The 18,660-nt window shown below is 40.8% G+C and overlaps 1 protein-coding gene across 5 annotated transcripts in view; it reads left to right on the forward strand.

Annotated features, from left to right (window-relative positions):
- The first annotated feature begins 10,056 nt into the window (after positions 1 to 10,056).
- PHC3 (polyhomeotic homolog 3) overlaps positions 10,057 to 18,660 on the forward strand; it is an 84,034-nt gene continuing 75,430 nt past the window's right edge. For all 5 annotated transcript variants that reach the window (XR_003511075.1, XM_027541430.1, XM_027541439.1 and 2 more), the window contains exons 1-4: positions 10,057 to 10,151; positions 12,642 to 12,807; positions 16,980 to 17,135; positions 18,224 to 18,301. Coding sequence is in view for 4 of the 5 variants with exons in the window: in XM_027541430.1 (XP_027397231.1) it covers positions 10,138 to 10,151; positions 12,642 to 12,807; positions 16,980 to 17,135; positions 18,224 to 18,301 (414 nt within the window). In the remaining variant the exon portion in view is untranslated. The remainder of the gene's footprint in view (positions 10,152 to 12,641; positions 12,808 to 16,979; positions 17,136 to 18,223; positions 18,302 to 18,660) is intronic.

Consider the following 18,660-nt stretch of genomic DNA (forward strand, 5'->3'; position numbering starts at 1 on the left):
CTCTTCATTTACTTGCATTTCTGTGTTTCTAGTTTGTTCCTTCATTTGTATACTATTTCTCTTCCTTTTCATTATTTTTCTTTAACTAATTGTGTTTGAGGTCTCCTTTTCCCAGGCTTCAAGGTTGAATTCTTTCTTCCTTTTGGTTTCTGCCTTCCTAAGGTTGGTCCAGTGGTTTGTGTAAGCTTTGTTTTTTTTGTGTGTGTGTGTGTGTGTAAGCTTTGAATAGGGTGAGATTTGTGCTGAGTTTTTGTTTGTTTGTTTTTCCTCTGATAGGCAAGGCTAAGTGAGCTGGTAATCCTGTCTGCTGAAGACTGGGTTTGTATTTTTGTTTCCTTCATTGTTTACATGAGGCATCCTACACAGGGTGATACTGGTGGTTGGGTGATGCCAGGTCTTGTATTCAAATGGTTTCTTTTGTGTGAGTTCTATTTGATATTCCCTAGGGTTAGTTCGCTGGTAGTCTAGGGTCTTGGAGTAAGTGCTCCCACTCCAAAGGCTCAGGGCTTGATCTCTTATAGCTCTGTGGGTGAGAAATACAGGTCTCATTGTACCTCCAGTACAGGTCTCATTGGCTAAAAACACCATGTCAGCAGTTCTGTGTTCCTTTCTGAAGGCTCTCTGTCTTTAAAGACAGTGATGTTACACATCTATGATCCTGCCTCTCTAGCCTGCTCCAATAAAGGCTATATTTTGAAGAGGGAGCTGATGGCATTGCCAGAGGTCACACAGCTAGTTAGTGGCAAAATCAGGATTCAAATCTAAGTTTGTCTAACTCTACCACTCTACTTATAAAAACTCTTTCAAGCTGCCACAATGCTAATACAGCATAAAAGTTGGAAAAGAATGGAAATGAAAGTCAATAGCTGCTTCAAATACATATCAAGTACCTACATGCTTCAAGTAAGGCTTTTTGGCACAAGGTAGGCAACTCCAGGACTGGGTGGATAGGAGACCAGAGTTCAAATTCTGCTATTACCATGGATTCTTCCCCCATGGGGCATGTGACAGCGAATGTCCCTTCAAGCTTTAAAGGTCCCTGTCTCTATGATTTATCATCTAGGTAAATATAGAGGACCAGGAACAGTGTCCAGAGAAGGCAATGGCATCCCACTCCAGTACTCTTGCCTGGAAAATCCCATGGACGGAGGAGCCTGGTAGGCTGCAGTCCATGGGGTCGCTAAGAGTCAGACACGACTGAGCGACTTCACTTTCACTTTTCCCTTTCATGCATTGGAGAAGGAAATGGCAACCCACTCCAGTGTTCTTGCCTGGAGAATCCCAGGGATGGGAAGCCTGGTGGACTGCCGTCTATGGGGTCACACAGAGTCGGACACGACTGAAGTGACTTAGCAGCAGCAGCAGCAGGAACAGAGGTATACAAGATTGATAGCATTGATTAACACACCAATTATTGTAAGAATAGATGAAAGGTGGCAGGACTAGACTCTTTTCTCAGTTTCAATACTATTTGCTTTATTCACTAAAGTATTTGGTTTTAGGATGTTATTTTCAAGGAAAAGCAAGAACAAGTCCATACAGTGTGCCGTTCCAGTCTACTAGAATGTAGGATGTACTAGAATTTTAGGCTTTATTCATGCAAATATTGAAGCATTCAGTCCCACAACAAGTATTTAAAACCTACTGAGTATTTAGGCAAGACCAGGTGAAGGAAGATCTTGATAAAAATTTCAAAAAGTAAAAGAGGGACTTCCCTGGCGGTCCAATGATTAAGAATTCAAGTGCCAATGCAAGGGACATGGGTTCGATTCCTGGTCCAGGCAGATTCTTCATGCCACAGGGCAACAAAGCATGTGTGTTACAATTATTGAGCCTGCATGCTCTAGAGATCATGCTCTGCAAGAAGAGAAGCCATGGCAATAAGCCCACACTCCCACAGAGAGTAGGGCCTGCTCACCACAACTAGAGAAAGCCTGTACACAACAACAGAGACACAGAGCAGGAACAAATAAATAAAAAAACTTTTTAAAAGAGGACTTTTTTAGACTTTACATTTGGGTTTTTAAGACTGTATGACAATCTTGAAGGTGTTGTTCCTCTTTTTTTCACATTATAAAACTAAAACCTTCAGTACTTTACATTCAGATCTGTTGCTGCTGCATCACTTCAGTCGTGTCTGACTCTGTGTTGACCCCATAGACGGCAGCCCACCAGGCTCCTCCGTCCATGGGATTTTCTAGGCAAAATTACTGGAGTGGGGTGCCATTGCCTTCTCCGATTCAGGTCTGTACCAGTATTCAAATCTGAGTCAGTCCATCTTCTGTGTCATATTAGGAAAGCAATCATAGTGTAGTTGGGTGTTGGACAATGTATATGCCATATTAACTACCGAGAAAGGGCCCAGCACAAGGTGATCAGTGATTTAGAACATAGGTCAGCATTCTTTTTCTGCCAAGTGAACCATTGTAGTGTCTATTGCAATTGCTCACCTCTGCCCTTGCAACGCAAAAGTTGCTGTAGACAGCACATAAATGAATGAGCATTGCTGTGTTCCAATAAGGCCTTATTTATGGATACTGAAACACAAATTTCACATAATTCTCACTTGTCACAAAACATTATTCTTCCTTTCATATTTTTTTTCTATTGTTAGAAAACATAAAAACCATTCTTAGCTTGACAGCTATACAAAAACAAGCAGCAGGTTGGGTTTGGTCCATGGGCTTGTGTTAGTCAGTCGGGGCTGCTATGATAAATACCATAGTCTGAGCAGTTTAAACAACAAAGAATTCTTTCTCACAGTTCCAGAGAGCGGGAAGTCCAGGTTCAAGGTGCTGGCAGGTTCAATGTGGTGTCTGGTGAGAAACTTCTTCCTGGTTTGCAGACAATGGCCACCTTGTTGCTGTATCCTCACGTGGTGGAAAGAGATCATCTCTCTCATCTTTCTTCTTCCAAGAGCACTAAATCCCATTTATAGAGGTTCAACTCTGATGACCTACTTACCTCCCAAAGTCTCCAAATGCTATCACACTGGGGGTTATGGCTTCAATGTTTGAATGTTGGGGGAACACAAGTATTCAGTCTATAGCAATTTGTGAGAGGAGCTCCAACATTCCTGAAGTGGTCAGTGATTGCTCTTCTCTGTAGGCCAGTGGGACCTGCAGCCACTGAACAGAGAAACCTAAATGAAATAGTAGTAATTGGATCCTAGCATAGCAGGGGCCAAGTGGCAGCACACCACTGCCAAAGACAAAGATGGGCATGGTCACCGTGGCGGACAGCAGAATCAAAGCAGCAAGCAGAACGGTCTGGCTTGCGCGGACCTAAGTCATTGGCTAGTTGATCATGGTATTCCTAGAAGTGAAATAGACAGAAAACCCACTAAATTCCTACTGAAACAGTATCAACAGAAAAGTTCTAGGTCAAGTAAAGAGAAGTCTAACCTGAATCATAAAAAGAGAGTCATATCCCTTCCAACATTTCCCAGACTTGAGACAGTTTACAGACCTCAGAATCCCTCAGGTAAAGGGGAGGCTATATCCCCCAGAGAAATGACACTGGTACACCATCAAAATGTATACAGAAAATCTTTCTCCAGACTTCACCAAAGGGACTTCAAATCTTTTTGGTAGGGAAACCGTGCACTGAGAAAAAATAAAATAATCAGACTGTTTGGGAACTAATGGACACTGGCTCTGAACTGAATTCCAGGAGATCAAACATCACTGTGGTACACTGTCTTGGAAGGGGCTTATGGAAGTCAGGTGATCGATTGAGTTTTATCTCAAGTCTGTCTCACAGTGGGGACACTGGGTCCCCAAGCCCATTCTGTGATTATCCTCCAGTCCTGGAATTAATAATTAGAATAGATACACTGAGCACCTCACAGAGTCCCCACGTTGGTTCCCTGACCTGCGGAATGAGGGCTAGTATGGTGGGAAAGATCAAGTGGAAACCTCTAGAACTGCTTCTACTTAGGAAAATAGTAAACCAAAAGCAACACTGAATTCCTGGAGGAACTGCAGAGATAAGTGCCACCACATTTCCATTCAAAAAGGCCTGTGTGGCCTGTGCAGAAGGCAGACGGATTTTGGAGAATGACAGTGGATTATTGTAAGCTAAACCAGGTGGTAACTCCAATTGCAGCCGCTCTGCCAGATGTGGTTTTATTGGTTGAGCAAATTAATACATCCCCTGGTACCTGGTGCAGCTATCAATCTGACAAATGTTTTTTCCTTTGATATCTGTTAGCAAAGACCACCAGAAGCAGTTTGTTTTCAGCTGGAAAGGCCAGCAGTACATCTTCACAGCCCTACATCAGGGCTAAATCAATTCTCCAGCCTGTGTCATAACTAGCTTGCAAGAATCTTTAAAAAATTAATTAATTATTTATTTATTTAGCTGTGCCGGGTCTTGTTGCCAGGATCTTCTATCTTTATTGCAGCATGTGGGATCTAGTTCCCTGACTGGGATCAAACCTGGACCCCCTGTGTTGGGAGCACAGAATATTAACCACTGGACGACCAGGGAAGTCTTGAGCCCACAGTTCATAAGAATCTTGATCACCTTTGTCTTCCACATCATATCACATTGGTCTTTTACATTGATGACACCATGCTGATTGGATGTGGTGAGCAAAAAGTAGCAACAACTCTAGACTTTTTGGTAAGACATTTGTGTGTCAGGGGGTGGAAAATAAATCTGACAAAAATTCAGTGACATTTCTTTTATGTCAGTGAAATTTCTAGGAGGTCCAGTGGTGTGGACCATATTGAGATATCCCTTCTAAAGTGAAGAATAAAATGCTGCATCTGCTCCCCACCCTTACCCCTCTGTGGCTCAGAGGTAAAGAATCCATCTGCAATGCAGGAGCCGCAGGGGACATGGTACAATCCCTGGGAAGATCCCTTGGAGGAGGGCATGGCAACCCACTCCAGTCTTCTTGCCTGGAGAATCCGATGGACAGAAGAGCCTGGAGGGCTATAGTCCATGGGATTGCTAAGAGTTAGACATAACTGAAGCAAGCCTTCAGCAGGCCCCTATGGGTAAATCACAGCAAGCGATTAGGATTTTGGAACAAAGCTCCATCATCCTCTGCAGATAGCTGCCCTTTTGAGAAACAGCTCTTGGCCTGCTCCTTGACCTTTGTTGTTGGTTCAGTTGCTGAGTGGTGTCCGAATCTTTGTGACCCCATGAACTACAGCACACCAGGCTTCTCTGTCCTTCACTATCTCCCAGAGTTGGCTAAAACTTATGTCCATTGAGTCAGTGATGCCATCCAACCATTTCATCCTCTGTCTCCCCCTTCTCCTCCTGCCTTCAATCTTTCCTAGCATCAGGATCTTTTCTAATGAGTCAGCTCTTCACATTAGGTGGCCAAAGTATTGGAGCTTCAGCTTTAGCATCACTCTTTCCAATGAATATTCAGGGTTGATTTTCTTTAGGATTGACTGGCTTGATCTCCCTGCTATCCAAGGGACTCTCAAGAGTCTTCTCCAGCACCACAGTTCGAGAGTTTAAATTCTTCGGGGTTCAGCCTTGTTATGGTCCAACTCTTACATCCATACATGACTACTGGAAAAACCATGGCTTTGACTATACAGACCTTTGCTGGCAAAGTGATGTCTCTGCTTTTTAACATGCTGTCTATGTTTGTCATAGGTAGTCTTCCAAGGAGCAAGTGTCTGTTAATTTCGTGGCTGCAGTCACCATCCACAGTGATTTTGGAACCCAAGAAAATGAAATCTGACACCGTGTCTACATTTTCCCCATCTATTTGCCATGAAGTGATAGGACCGGAGGCCATGATCTTAGTTTTTTTAACATTGAGTTTTAAGCCAGCTTTTTCAGTCTCCTTTTTCATCTCCATCAAGAAGCTCTTTATTTTCTCTTCATTTTATGCCATTAAAGTGGGATCATCTGCACGTCTAAGGTTATTGATATTTCTCCCAGCAATCTAGATTCCGGCTTGTGATTCATCCAGCCCGGTATTTTGCATGATGTGCTCTGCATATAAGTTAAATAAGCAGGGTGACAATATATAACCTTGATATACTCCTTTCCCAGTTTTGAACCAGTCTGTTGTTCCATGTCTGGTTCTAATTGTTGCTTCTTGTCCTGCATACAGGTTTCTCAGGAGGTAGGAAGATGGTCTGGTATTCCCATCTCTTTAAGAATATTCCACAGTTTGTTGTGATCCACACAGTCAAAGGCTTTAGCATAGTCAATGAAGCAGAAGGAAATGTTTTTCTGGAATTTCCTTGCTTTTTCTATGATCCAGCATATGTTGGCAATTTGATCTTTGGTTCCTCTGTCTTTTTTAAATCTAGTTTGTACATCTGGAAGTTCTCAGTTCACATACTGCTGAAACCTGGTTTGAAGAATTTATTTGACCTTAGTGAGACTGATCGCTTAATTATGGGTCACCAAATTACCATGGAATTTGAGCTGCCCATTATGAACTGAGTATCATCTGGTCTATCAAGCCGTAAAGCTGAATGTGCATAGCAATATCCTACCCATCAAATGGAGTGGATTATACATGTTAGTGAGACAGGCTGGGACTTGGGACCCTTTGCTGCAGTGCTGCAATGCTCGCACTTGGACACACATCTCCTCAAGCCACAAAACACAAAGAAACTGTATGGGACTAAAAATAACTGTGTGCACATTAAGATAAATTGTGGACCAAAAGATACAAAGAGACGAAAAAACCTGATTGCCACACTTTTGAAGAGCCTGGAGCAATAACAGGGTGTCGGAAGAAAAATCACACCCTTGCACACAACACCACCTAAGGGATAGGCAAACCACCTAAGCCCTTGACCCTTGAACACACCCCTGATGCTGCTGCTCTTGTTCTATATAAGGAACAAGCTTGCCCCCCTCACTGGGAGCAAGCAAGCAAGGGAATCTGTTGTTTGCTCTCACTTCCCCCTGCTGCAGCAGGGGCCCCAGTAAAGCCTCACCTGACTTTCTTGTCTGGCCTCTAGTCAATTTCTATTGATTGAGGAAGGCCAAGAACCCCGGTCAGTAACAACAGGGCTGAACAGGTGTTGAAGCCACAAGTGAGTTACATGAAGTGGGCCGAATTCCCATGGTCCCCAGTCTTGCTCCTCTGCCTTCTCTCTCCACCATGTAAGGATACAGTGAGAAGGGACCTCACCAGATACTGAATCTGCTTGCACCTTGATCCTGGACTTCCCAGTCTCCAGGACTGTGGGAAAAAAAGTTCATTTAAGCCATCCAGTGCATGGTCTCTGTCATAACAGCCCAAACTAAGATAGAAATAGTAGTTTGCCAATGCTCGATCTAGTGTTCAGACCAGCACTGTCCAATAGAACTTTCTGTAATGATAGAAATGTTTTATATTTGCATGGTACCATACAGTTGCCACTAACCACATGTATCTATTGCACTTGATGTGTGACTAGTACACCAAAGGAACCAAATTTTAATCTATCCCTTCTTTTCATTCCTGGAGCCTTTTACCATTTCTCTAGGGATTAGTAGAGTTTTCCAATTAGTTTCCAGGTCTCCGGTTTCACTTACCTCCAAAGCATCCTTGCTAGAGGGATTTTTCTAAAATTATATAGGATGCTAGCACTTCTCCAAAGCAACACTTCCTGGAAACTTAAGAAAGTTTCAAGTTCTATTAGCATGACATAAATCTTTTCCATAAGAAATCACCAAGAGGTAAAACACCTTCCTCTGTTTCATCAGATAAGTGTTGGTAAGTTTCTTGAGAGTAGTCCTGTATTATACCTTGTCTCCTCTAACACTTCACACAGTGGCTTTCTGAATGATGCAGTGAAGAAAACTTGACTTTGGCCATGGAAAACTTAAGTTAGAACCCCAAGTCTGGAACTCCATTCTAGCAGTCACCATAGTCATTTAATCACCTTGACCTCACTATATTTCTGTGATAAATGAAAATGATAACTAGTATTGTTGTGAAGATCAAATGAGTTTGTGGAAATCCTCTGCCTTCAGTAAAAGGCTAGACAAATACTAGTTGTTGTTATAATAAATGTTGGGTTTGAAATGTTTCTAAAAAAGTAGTACTGGGAATTCTCTGGTGCTCTAGTGGTTAGGACTTGGTCCTTTCACTTCTGGGCCCAGGTTTGATCCCTGGTTGGAGAACTAAGATCTTGCAAGCCACTGGGTGTGGCCAAAAAAAAAAAAAGAAAAGCAGTACTGGCCTGACTTTATCCAATATGTATTATGACTTTTAAGGCCAATCTGCATGAGATGACAATACAGATACAGGCCTTGGATGTTCAAAGAAAGAGGGATGAAAAGGAACAATTTTGGCATATTTTTTCCAAACATTCCTTTGGATTATGCATTTTTCATGTTTAGGTCTAAGACTGCTTTTTAAAAAAAATTAAAATTTTTTATTTATTTGGCTGCACTAGGTCTTAGTTGCGGCATGGGGGATCTTTACTTGTGGCATGCAAACTTAGTTGCTCTATGTGGGATCTAGTTCCCAGACCAGGGATTAAACCTGGGCTGCCTGCATTATGAGTGCAGACTCTTAATCCCTGGACTACCAGGGAAGTCCTTAAGACTGCTTTCTTCAGTTTTGTTTTGATGAATGAAAATTTCAGCAATACCAATAGACAGTCAACTTGTTTTTTGACCACACAGCATGCAGGATCTTAATTCTGCTGTGATGAGGGATTGAACTCGCACCCCTTGTACTGGAAGTGCACAGTCTTAACCACTGGACTGCCAGGGAAATCCCAACAGTTGATTCTTGGGAATTATATGGCAATGGCATCATCTGAAAAAATCAGAAAAGAAAGATGAAGTAGTAATTTCTTATTTTTAAGCATCTACAGGGAATTTTCAAAGGGGACTTTCTCAGTGAGTTCTCCTAGGGGTTGTAGGAAGGGTTTTGCTTTCAGATAAGAAAATAAGATAGAGAAACAATGTTATCATACAGGGAGATGTGGCAAAGGGACAATTTAGCCGACATTGAAAGTGATCTTTTCCTTCCCCTAGGGACATCCTGATCACAGGATTTGTAAGATTAAGCATATTTTCATTAGACCATATTACACTTTGTGTTGAATTTATATCAGTAATTAATTTCTCAGGTTTTTTTTTTTTTTTTTTTTTGCCATTGCAGTGCAGCATGTAGAACCCTAGTTCCACCACGGATGAAATCTTGGCCCCTTGCATTGGAAGGACCAAATCTTAACCTTTGGACCACCAGGGAAGTTCCTCATTTCTCAGTTTTGAAATGTGACTCCACCATCTTAAAAAGTGCAAAAAGAAGGCATTATTTGTGTTCAAAATGCTTTATTTGGTGAAGGGCAGTGAAGATTTATTATTCCTTGAATTTAAATTTCCACAGCACTTAATGGACCTATGTCAGAACACTTAGATTGTGTGCCTCTCTCTGTAAAAGACAGATTAAGACTTGTTGGAAGACAGGGACTTGGTTCACTCATCTTCACACATTTGTCTCATCCTGCTTCAGATTAGTTGCCACGTGTGTAGAATACAGTAAATTATCTTAGCAAACTGGTGGCTATTCCCGCTTGTTCTCTCTGCGGTATGCAAACTTGTAATCGCCATTAAGCGGTCAGTAAATTCATGTCAAAGAAGTGGGTGATATACATAGGGTAATACGATAATACCTTAACTGTCTACCGCATGGGCATCCAGAACTCTATCTCTGAGCCCAAGACAGGGCCTGCTGGTTCTATCCCCAAATTGCCATGCGCCCCAGGCAACAAGCCCTGCAGCTACCATGGCATTTCCTTTCACTCTGAGACCTCAGCATCCAATTCTCGCGTCATTCTCTTCCATCTCCCTCTTTGAAGTTTGCACAAGCTTTGGTATATTTTAGATATTCATAAAATTTGTCATTTAACAGTCTAATCAGAACTTTTCATATATCGGTTAGACACCCCTCCCCAGTAGGAAGAAGATCCTAGAAAAAGCGAGGGGGTGCACGTGAGACACTGACACCTAAATCGGCAAAACCTGGTCACTTCCCCGAGCCAGCAAGCCTTCAGGGAGGAGGAACTGGGAGACGAAGGCCCCACGTGACCTCGGGGGCCCGAGGCTGAGCCGACCCCGCCCCTCCTCCCTCTTCTGCCGCGGCCGCCGCTGCCGCCGCCGGGGGGCGCATGCGCAGCCCATGTTAGTGATGGAGGAGAGAAGATGGCGGAAGCGGAGTGAGTGACTTGCTGGTGACTGATGTCGTAACTGGGGGGCGAGAGGGGGCAGCGACAAGTCCCCCCAAGGGGAAAGCTCAGGGCTCTTTCGCGGGCAGTGCGGGGAAAGGGGGACGCGAGAGCTTCCTTATCGTGGAGGAGCCTGCTTGGCCCTTGTCGGGGGACGGAGCCGAACTGTAAGGGTCCAGTTACCTCCAGGCGGGAGCGCCCCTTCCGCCGTCTGGTCCCGGATCTGCGGGGCCCTGTGCGCAGGGTCCCTCCTCGGACCCCTACCGCCGGGGTCTTCTGGAAGATGAGCCCGGGTGGGCCCCTCAGAGGCTGTCATCCCTGCAAGTGGGCCCCGCGGGCAGCGTTGTGACGGCCGCCCGCACCGGGGGCCCGCGGAGGCAGGGTAGGGCTGGGCGGGCACTGCCAGGCCTCCTTCACGCTCGCCTCCTTCCCGCCCCGGCGCCACCCCACTGCGCCTCCGTGGGAGAGCCCGAGACGTGGGGCTGCTCACTCCCTCCCTCGGCAGGCTCGGAGGAGGTGTCTCAGCGGCGGGGGCTATGGCGTGTTTGGCGAGGTTGAAAACACCCTGGTAGGAAAGATCTTTCTTTCCCTCCGGTCTCTGGCTGCAGTGTAGTTGCCGCCCTAGAGGGCCACATTCTTGTGTGGCGGTGTGATGGTATGCTTAGTTAGCGACTCAAACTTAAGTGTTTCCTGGGTAGGCCGCTTGTGCAGCGGAACTGCCGTTTGTGTTTTGCAGGCAATATACAAGGCTAGTCGGTGGAGTTAGCAAAATTGTTCTTTTGTGCCAGGTCTCCAGATGCAGTTTAATGATTTGGCCAGTTCTACCCACCGATGTTTAGACTTGTGTCTAGATTTTGGATTCTCTGTGACCATATTTAGTTACTGAACTGCTTACTGCAGGGTTTGAGGAGATGGTTGAGCAGAACAGCACTGTACAAGGACCAGAATTAAAGCTGGCTTTTTGCATATCATTGATGCGTGGTTCAGAAGTGTTATGACAGGTAGCAATTTGGTAAAAAGTTTATCTACCACCATACCTGTATGATATTGTATTGTTAACATATGCTGCTGTGATTTGATGAATGGAAAGGAGTTTGCAAAACTAATAAACCGCTCCCCAACCCTCCCCCACAGTAAAAACCCCAGAGAAGTCTAAAAGTGTGTGAGTCATTTATTAATCAAAAAGATTAGTAAGACTTGGCTCCCCACTTTTTTTCCTTTCGCGTTTCCTCTTATAAATCGGGCTTTTAAAAACATTTGATTCCTCACAGAGCAATCATACTCTTATGATTATACATATAAATACTGTTTATATATGTGATATAAAAAACAAAGAAAATTTGTAGGTAAAAGGACACTATGTGGAAATAGTGCACGTATACACAGTTAGTGCCAAATTCTTTTGTCTTTTCCTGAAGTAGAAAGTGTTACGTTCTTGTCAGTACTTCTCATGTGAGGTGGGTCATATTATGTTTCTTAGAGGAAAAGAAAGGCAGAGAAAACCAGTATATTCTTAAGTTTGCTTTTTGTGGTGCATTTCTATCCCTACAATAAATATTATAGTTCTAGTTTCTAACAACATTAAAGCACTCAGAAATGACTTAATATGTTGTTTGAATTTATTAAAATAAAAATTCTGTATTTGTATCACAACAGTGAAATGAGTTTGTAATGTTGGAGGGACTATAATCAGAATAGTACAAAACTGCACTTCTTGTATAAGGAAAGTGACATAGTTAACGCTGTTTTCAAAATTTGGAGTTGTATTTTGTGAAAGAGATTTTTGTTAGCAAGTGGGGAAATTGTTTTCCACTGCTTCTCTTATTTACCCAGAGTAATCTGCTTATGAGTATTAACTCAGAGCTATTAGATGTGGTAAGGACAGAATTGTAGAATAATTACAGGGAAAGCAGTTTGAGTTAATAAATTATTTTTTAACTTATTTTCCTAGAGAACGTATTTTTAAATAAAGTACATATGGTAACCAAAAATTGAGTTAATTGGCTAAACTAAACTAAGCTAGCACAAGTCCACAGGCATCCTTTTTTAATGTCTACATAAGAAGAATGATTTTAATTTGTAATCAGTATGGTCAAAAGAATATAAAGAAGTATTTGAATACTCTGATATTGCTTAAGTTTTAATTTTACCAGGTAGTAAAGTATTCTGTCATCACCTGTTTTGGTTTCAAGACACTCATCTTCCTTCAACAATAAAAAGGTAAACTTTAGGCCAGGCTTTATCTGAGTTCTGTATCCTGAATCCAGAGGGTTCAAATTTAGTAGATATGAATTTTTAATTATGCTTTATCTTTGTAGAGTATTTTTCCGATTCACGTGTTTATGGTGACTGTGTGCCATCTGTATTTTATGAGGTCCTTCTTAGAAATTTAGACTGTTCTGATCATTTCTTGGAATAATTAAATATTCTTTAAACAGTATAACGCTTTTGCCAATACAAATCCTTTGTGCTGTCTGCTAGATTTAAGGACCACAGTACAGCTATGGATAGTGAACCAAACCCGGGAACATCTTCGGTGTCGACGACAAACAGTAGCACCACCACCACCACCATCACTACTTCCTCCTCTCGAATGCAGCAACCACAGATCTCTGTCTATAGTGGCTCAGACCGACATGCTGTACAGGTATTTCAGTTACCGTGATGGGTAGGCTAAGACTTGGGAGCCATTACTTTTCGCTTAAGCCAGGTAAATGTATTGTTTCGTATCCTCAAAGGAGTTACATGATTACCCTCTAAATGAGTACAGTTAGAATTGTGAACGTTTGGAACTACCAACAGAGTTATTTAATAATCATTCTATTGGGAGGGCCTCCATTTGTCAGCATGTAGCTTCGAAAACAATGTCAGGAAAATTATAATTGGAAGGTCCCTAGGTGTTGCTGCAAGTGGGGAAACTCGACCAAGAGCCCCAACATGAAAATGACTCTAGGTTTTTCTGGATTATTGTGTATTTGAACCCAAAATTTGGACTTAGGGTTTATTCAGGTCTGTAGATAAGTTCAGAGGTTCGTTTTAAACCTAAGAACTCTAAGCAAGAGGATCCATTAGGAGCTATCAGGGGCAGAGGAGAAAGGGAATATTTAATTAGGAAAAGTCTTAGGCTGATCACTTAGTTGAGAAAATAAATTTAGCTGCAAAGTTTAGGAGCAAATTAGCAAAGATGGTGGTGGTCAGGCTCTCTCGCTCCATAGTCTCTTGCTCTCACCCCACGTTTTGTAAATACAGTTGTGTAACAGCTGAGATCACTTATAGCACAGTGTATGTGTGTCCCGATGTACCCCCTTAACCACGGGCCACTTTTGTTCTGTAAACCTATATAAGCTCCACCTGAAAAGCCCTTGCGGCAGCATTATGGCTATGTCCGTTGGGTCAACCACAAGCGAATACAGCATGTCTGCTGTTATGGCTGCTGTGCCAGTCAGGAGAGAAGAAATGTGTCTGCAGTTCTTCTGGCTCCTTGTATCTTCTTCCAGCTTCCCTGCTCACTCCTTGCCTACCCTGGCTTCAGCAAACAGTGAGATACAGCAAGGCAGCCTTTATAATAATGGAGGTTGAGGCAATATGGTATTGCATAAAAAGAGTATGGGCATTGCAGACTGATGCAGTTTTTGTTTGAATTCCATTTTCTTTACTGTAGCTAGCCTTGAGTGAGAGGCATAATCTCCTTGAGCCTCAGGAAACTATAAAATGAAAATGAGACCACCTGCTTAATAAGTTATGAGGATTAGATGAAGGATTTAGAATTTTGTGGGACACGTTATATACTCAGTAAATGATAGTAACTAATACATACTGAATAATTATGTGCTAAGTATTTGATAAATGCTTTACATGGATTATCTCCATTCAACAGATGGAAAAATTGATGTTTTAAATTGGCTAAATAACTTTCCTAAACTCACATACCTAGTTGGTACTCTTGACTTTAGAGTTGTGCCCTTAAACACTGAGATTTTTTCCCATTAAACCTAATGTTCTTTCTCAAATCTGCATAATTGCACTCCACCCTGAAAAAAAACAGACCTGGTTTAGTCATCTCTCTGATCCATTTTTCTAGAGTGCAGATCCCAGTATACTGACTGTCTAGTTGTTATATGGCTTAGTATTCTGAAATTACTGTGGAGTAGAATCAGGATTGTTGGAAACTCGTCCGTCAGTTCAGTAGAAATTCAGACTGGAACATAGTGGTTTTAATGTTTTTCACCTTTCTCTGAGGCAAGGGAAACAGGGAAGAATATCTAGATCCTTGAACATAAAGATAATGTGATATTTTAAATACCATTTTGTTCTCCACCTATTTTCTAAGCTGGCTGTGTTAATAAAAAAAACAGTTACTCGAGATTTGTAGTTGAAGATAATATCTCACGACGAGCACTAACTCTAATTCTTACAAGATCATAGAATTGCTTCCCTTAAAATGTAATCAAATCAATATTTATTGAACTACCTAAATAGTTTAATACCTTTCAGCTTTTTTTTTTTTTTTCCCACCCCTGTGAATCCTTTTCACCTTCCTTGCTCCAGAGGAACAAAATGAGAGCAACGTGCTGTATCTTTAACTTGTTTTTAAAGAGTCTCTCATCCATGAGTATGGCACTGAATGGTAATGAAAAATTGTGCTGACAATAGAAAAAATAAGTTATTCATTTTTAATTTCAGTTTGATTTTAGAGTTTTGTTATGGAATTAGAGCAACATATACAGATGACCTAACCAAAAAGATATATTGTTGTGGTTCTAAAGCACTTAATGCTGGTCTGTACTTCCCTGCAACTAGGGGTAAAAAGCCTATATTGATTTTGTGACAGGAATCTGCAGCAGGTGTAGCAGTCTATTGTTGGCGAATTGAGACATGAATGCAGGAAGGTAAAAAACACAAGGAAACGTGCTTTCTTGGAATTTTAATAAAGACATTCATAGCTTTGTGATAAAGGTATCCTGACTCAGAAGCTCATACTATAGGATTTTGTCTCTTTTTCTCCATTAGCTCTTTGAAAACTCTGGTTTGATCTTGAGATTGAGGGTGCTGTTTGAGAGTCCCCATGGGCATGACATGACTTTGGGCTGTGATTGCAGAGGACTGGTGTAGTCCAGTGTACCATTCGGACAAATAAAGGATTTTTCTCTTTTATTAGAACTCTTGATTGTTTCACATTTATCAGTTTATGAAGTTTGGGTTCAGAGTTTTTATTTTACTAATAAATAGTCACAGTAATGAGCACTTATAAGAATTTTTTTTTAGTAAGAATAATTTTATTTTGTGTTGAAACAGTTGCACCTGACATTTAAAAAAAATGAGTGGTTACTTAGTAATTTTCTTAAAAAAATGGCTTTATAATTTTATGTGGTTATTACTATAATGAAGCTAAGTTTTTTCAGACATTTAGAAAAAATACAAATGAGAATCAGGTAAAAAGCACTTCTAATCTAGCTACCTATCAGTAGTCTTTTAATGTTTTCCTGAATATTGTTTAAAATATTTTAATATAGATGGTATCTTACTCTGTACACTATTAAGTGACCTTTTTCCACCTAAATGTATTTGGAAACTGTTTTGTTGATAGTTGTTATCTGCTCTGTTTAATATAGTAGCTGCTAGCTGCATGTGGCTATTTTATATTTAAATTAAAATTCAGTAAAATTAAAAACTTGGTTCCTTGGTTGCACTAGTCTCCTTGTAAGTGCTTAGTAGATACTTAGGGTTAGTGGCTACTGTATTGGACGGCACTGATCTGTTATACATTACTGTTTGTAATACGTGCAAGGTATCAGTTCAGTTCAGTTGCTCAGTCGTGTCCAGCTCTGTGTGGCCCCATGAATTGCACCACGCCAGGCCTCCCTGTCCGTCACCAACTCCCGGAGTTCACTCAGACTCATGTCCATCGAGTCGGTGATGCCATCCAGCCATCTCATCCTCTGTCATCCCCTTCTCCTCCTGCCCCCAATCCCTCCCAGCATCAGAGTCTTTTCCAATGAGTCAACTCGTCACGTGAGGTGGCCAAAGTACTGGAGTTTCAGCTTTAGCATCATTCCTTCCAAAGAAATCCCAGGGCTGATCTCCTTTAGGATGGACTGGTTGGATCTCCTTGCAGTCCAAGGGACTCTAAAGAGTCTTCTCCAACACCACAATTAAAAGCATCAATTCTTTGGTGCTCAGCCTTCTTCACAGTCCAACTCTCACATCCATCATGACCACTGGAAAAACCATAGCCTTGGCTAGACGGACCTTTGTTGGCAAAGTAATGTCTCTGCTTTTCAGTATGCTATCCAGGGTATACATATTCTTTTTATACCCAAATCGCGAATTCTAAATAAAAAGTTTTATCCAAAATGGGTATTCCATTTTATCCAAAATGGGTATTCCAATTTACATTGTTATTAACAGTATATGAGTGAATCTGTTTCTCCAGTAGTAGTAGGATTCTTTTAAATGTTTATCCATTGGAAGGTTGAAAAAGTGTTGTGTTTTAATTTGTAAGTTTTGACTACTAATGAGATTGAAGATATTTTCAAATGCTTACTTAGCCCCTTTTCCTTTTGTGAATTGCCTCTACTGGGTAACTTTAACCTGTACAGATTAGTGAATCCTAGTGACTTAGAAGCAGCAGCAGCAGCAGTGATGTATAACTAGGAGAAAACTGTTAATAAGTGTGAGGATATTGAATATTAAAGGAGTGAAATTTTAAATTTCTAATACTTTATGGTTACTTTTACTTTTTAAAATTTCTAATACAGCTTTTCTAATACTTAATGGTTAAGATTATGGTTTGACATTGGTTCAATTGACTTATCACAGGTAATTCAGCAGGCACTGCATCGCCCTTCCAGCTCAGCTGCTCAGTATCTACAGCAGATGTACGCCGCGCAGCAGCAGCACTTAATGCTGCACACAGCGGCTCTCCAGCAGCAGCACTTAAGCAGTTCCCAGCTTCAGAGCCTTGCTGCTGTTCAGGTGAGACTGAAACGAATTAAGAACTTACAAGGCCAAAGTTGACATTGCCTGCAGACAATTACTGAAAATAAATACACTGGGTATTATTGCAGAGTTTTCAGATATCTTGTGTTGTTTTTTTTTTTTAAGAAAATATAGTAGGCTGCCAAATAAAAGTTAGTTTAAAAAAAAGAATGTTTAATGTGTTACTCTGTTGCTGAGTTTTGTCCCTCTCCTTTTTATCTACATTGCAGAAATGCTGTACCAGTCTTGTGTGTATAGAATTCTAGGGATGACAGTGAATAGTTAAGGTTACATAAATCTTATTTACATTTTAACCAAAAAAGGTTTTTTAAAATTATGTAAGTAATTTATACTCATTAAAAAAAAAAAAAAACAGTATAAAATCGTTCATAAGAGGTATAGAGGTGTTCCTTTTCCACACCCACTGGTATTTTCTACTCTTCAGAGGCGGCCACTGTTTATGCACCCCTCTAGAAATGTTCTCTATAAAAATGTGTATGTATACTTTTCTAAAATCCAGTCATATGATTCTTATTGCTATCAGGAAGATTTTATGATTAAATGTTTGTTTTTAAACAGATCTTCGTTATTATTGCATCGTTTATTTAAATAAAACTCTAATGTGAGATTTAAATCTAGTAACCAGAGTAGGATCTCAAGTTGACTGAACCTGAAAAAGGTTTATTTCTGTTAAACACATCCCAGCTATTACTTCTTCTCATTAGTGTAATTTAAAATAACATCTTGTTCATGATAGTTAGGAACTGAAACCCAGTGGCATTTGATATAGCTCCAATTTATTTTTCATAACATTGGATTGGTAATTTCACTTCAAAGATGAGATCTATAGAGTAAAGCTGACAATGGGTGCAGCTCTTAAACTAAGTTGAGCCTTTGGGTCTTCTGATTTCACCGTGCAGTGTTTTCTCTTTTTCTTAATTTTTTTGATCAAAACTTAATCCATGTTGACTGTAAAATGACTGTAAAATAGATGTTTTGACTTTATTGTGATTTTTGTGGTATCCGGGTACAAGAAAGTTTTAAACTTCAGACTTCTTATAGACATAAAGATCTTATTATTTTAGGCAAGCTTGTCCAGTGGAAGACCACCTACGTCCCCCACAGGAAGTGTCACACAACAGTCAAGTATGTCTCAGACATCTGTAAGTGCTCTAATTTTTTTCCTGATTTTAAAATTTTAGATTATTGCTTTCCAGAAATTAACTGTTAAAATCTACAAAGCTGTTACTGTTTATCTGTTGGGTACTGTTTGTAACAAGTGGCTAGAAATAGGAATGGTAAATTTCGAGAATTTGGAACTAATGTCAAACTTCTGAAAATCTGAGTCATAAAAATATTTTTGTATTATTTCTTATACATGTTTTCCCCTTGATTGTGTTCAGGTCTTCTATGATTGTGAATGGTTGCAGTTTTCAATGTGCATTGAGAGCATGAAATATATAATATAGGGAAGTTAAGTCATGCATTTACTGTGACAAGTACTAGAGAATGTCATGTCCTT

This window comes from Bos indicus x Bos taurus, chromosome 1 (assembly GCF_003369695.1).
Source record: "Bos indicus x Bos taurus breed Angus x Brahman F1 hybrid chromosome 1, Bos_hybrid_MaternalHap_v2.0, whole genome shotgun sequence".
NCBI lineage: Eukaryota > Metazoa > Chordata > Mammalia > Artiodactyla > Bovidae > Bos > Bos indicus x Bos taurus.